Source organism: Diospyros lotus, chromosome 10, assembly GCF_014633365.1.
Source record: "Diospyros lotus cultivar Yz01 chromosome 10, ASM1463336v1, whole genome shotgun sequence".
Lineage (NCBI taxonomy): Eukaryota > Viridiplantae > Streptophyta > Magnoliopsida > Ericales > Ebenaceae > Diospyros > Diospyros lotus.
The window spans coordinates 19,191,455-19,194,000 of record NC_068347.1 but is presented as its reverse complement, the minus strand read 5'-3'; the positions used below and the strand labels follow the sequence as shown (position 1 = coordinate 19,194,000).

Here is a 2,546-nt window from a genome sequence, read left to right as displayed (position 1 = left end):
AAATTTTAAATTTTAAAATTCAAATTTCAAATTTCAAATTTTGATTGCTAAAATTCAAATTTCAAAATTCAACAATTAAATTTGAAATTTTAAAATTTAACCGCCAAAATAAAAATTCAAAAATTTCAAATTTATCTATAAATATGATAATTTTTCTCATGTTTTCATTCATCTATATTACATTATCTCTCTAAAATCATTCATCCTCTCATATTTGCATTGATTCATCGATATGAATCGTTATCCTAATATTTTAGGAGGGATCCTCAATATTGAGGAAGAAGATGATGATCAATTAGATACATTGTATGATTCAACCAGAAGGGTCTAGTCATGAACGGGTAAGAAGGCATTGTGGTTCTGTTCCAGGCCGTAGAACAATTAATCGTGGTACAGTTGAAGGCCACGAAAGACTCTACCGTGACTATTTTGCAACCCCTTGTGTATATGAAGGGTTTTTTCGAAGGAGATTCCGAATGATCGTCGTCCTCTTTTTCTTCGAATTGCAAATAAGGTTGAACAACACGATCCATATTTCATCCAAAAAACAGATGTCGTTGGAGTTCTTGGTTTGTCATTCCTTCAAAAGATAACAGCTGCTTACAGAATTCTTGCTTACGGAACACTGACAGATTCTGTGGATGAATACATCAGAATTGGAGAAAGCACTGCTATACTTAGTCTAAGGAGGCTTGTGAAAGCTATTATTGCAGTGTTTGGTGACCATTACTTGAGGCCACCAAACAATAGCGATATTACTCGATTGTTACAAATAGGGGAACAACGTGGCTTTCCCGGAATGTTAGGGAGTATTGATTGCATGCATTGGAAATGGAAAAATTGTTCGACCGCATGGCAAGGTATGTATACTAGTCATTGTCATGAACCGACAATCATTTTGGAAGCTGTGGCTTCTCAAGATCTTTGGATATGGCATGCATTCTTTGGACTTCCTGGTTCGCTGAATGATATCAATGTTCTAGATTGGTCCCCTGTTTTTGCATTATTAGCAAATGGTCATGCTCATCCAGTAAACTATACAATTGATGGCCATGAGTATACAATGGGATATTATCTAGCTGATGGTATTTATCCAAACCGGTTAACATTTGCAAAAACAATTCCCTGCCCACAAGGTTTGAAGAAAAAATATTTTGCTAAAGCACAAGAGTCGGCAAGAAAAGATGTAGAGTGGGCATTTGGGGTACTTCAAGCCCGTTTTGCAATCGTGCGTGGGCCAGTACGCTTTTGGGATGAAGAAACACTTGCAGATATTATGAAAGCGTGCATAATAATGCATAACATGGTCATTGAGGATGAATGAGATATTGGTAACAATGACTTTGATGGAAGTGATGCAAATCCGTCTGTAGAAGTGTCGCATGCGTACACACCAGAATTGGAAGACTTCATGCAAACCCATTATCAGATTAGAGATAGTGTAACTCATTCTCAACTACAATCAGATCTTATCGAGCATTTGTGGGAACACCATGGCGAATAATAATTTTTCCAATTTTAATTTCAAGTTGTATTTTCAATTTCAATTTCAAGTTGTATTTCCAATTCCAATTTCAATTTTAAGTTGTATTTTCAATTCCAATTTTAATTTCAAGTTGTATTTTCAATTCCATTTTTCAATTTCAAGTTGTATTTCCAATTCCAATTTCAATTTTAAGTTGTATTTTCAATTCCAATTTTAATTTCAAGTTGTATTTTCAATTCCATTTTTCAATTTCAAGTTGTATTTCAATTTCACAAGTACTTTCATAACAATCAAAGTTCAACTTCAATTTCAAGATTTTTTAGTCAATTTCAAAAGTACTTTTATAGTAATCAAACTTAATACATAGTTTTTCATGAATAATAACAACGTAATAAATAATGACTAAAAAGTAAAACCCCATTTTTTCATAATCTCTATCTTCAAGTTATTCCAATATGCTGCAGAAATTGGGTCTATACCAGTAGTGTCAGTTTCCATGATCTTCATTTCATATTGCCATTCATTATTCTTTTCTTCACCTTCTACCTTCTTTTTTTTGAACTTCTAATTGCATTTCTTCAATTTCTAACTGTTTGCGATGTTGCTCCAATGCTATCTCCTGTTGAGCAAACATTTTCTCATGCCGCTCCGCTTTTTGTCGTTCCACTTCCATTCTTTGATTCCAGTGGTGATAATCTGGTATATCTTCAGCCCCTATTTGCTTCTCTTTGTTTTTAAGTTGTTTCTTCGAAGCTTTTCTGCCTAATGGCCTATTGAGGTTGGGAGTAGACGATGGTTCAATGTCATCCCCTAAATGTGGAGTTGAATAACAAGATTCATCATGATTTGATTCAGCAGGACTACTAGTAGAATGGGTTTTTGCTCTCTTATTGTTGGTGAGATTATCAGTCCATTTCTGCTCCATTTTCAAGATATTCTAACAATGTTCATATTGAAATGGTCTTCCAATAATCTTAGCAAACATTTCTTTTGCTTCATCAACCTGAAAAACATATGAAATCTAATCAATAGTTCAAATATTAAATCATAGTAATGTCTA

General features: G+C 33.7%; 1 protein-coding gene across 1 annotated transcript; it reads left to right on the top strand.

Moving 5' to 3' along the window:
* Window positions 1–333: 333 nt before the first annotated feature.
* Window positions 334–1,324, top strand: LOC127811162 (uncharacterized). Its single transcript, XM_052350868.1, has 2 exons — window positions 334–341; window positions 454–1,324. The coding sequence occupies exons 1-2, from the start codon at window positions 334–336 to the stop codon at window positions 1,322–1,324; spliced, it is 879 nt and encodes a 292-aa protein (XP_052206828.1).
* The last annotated feature ends 1,222 nt before the right edge of the window (window positions 1,325–2,546 follow it).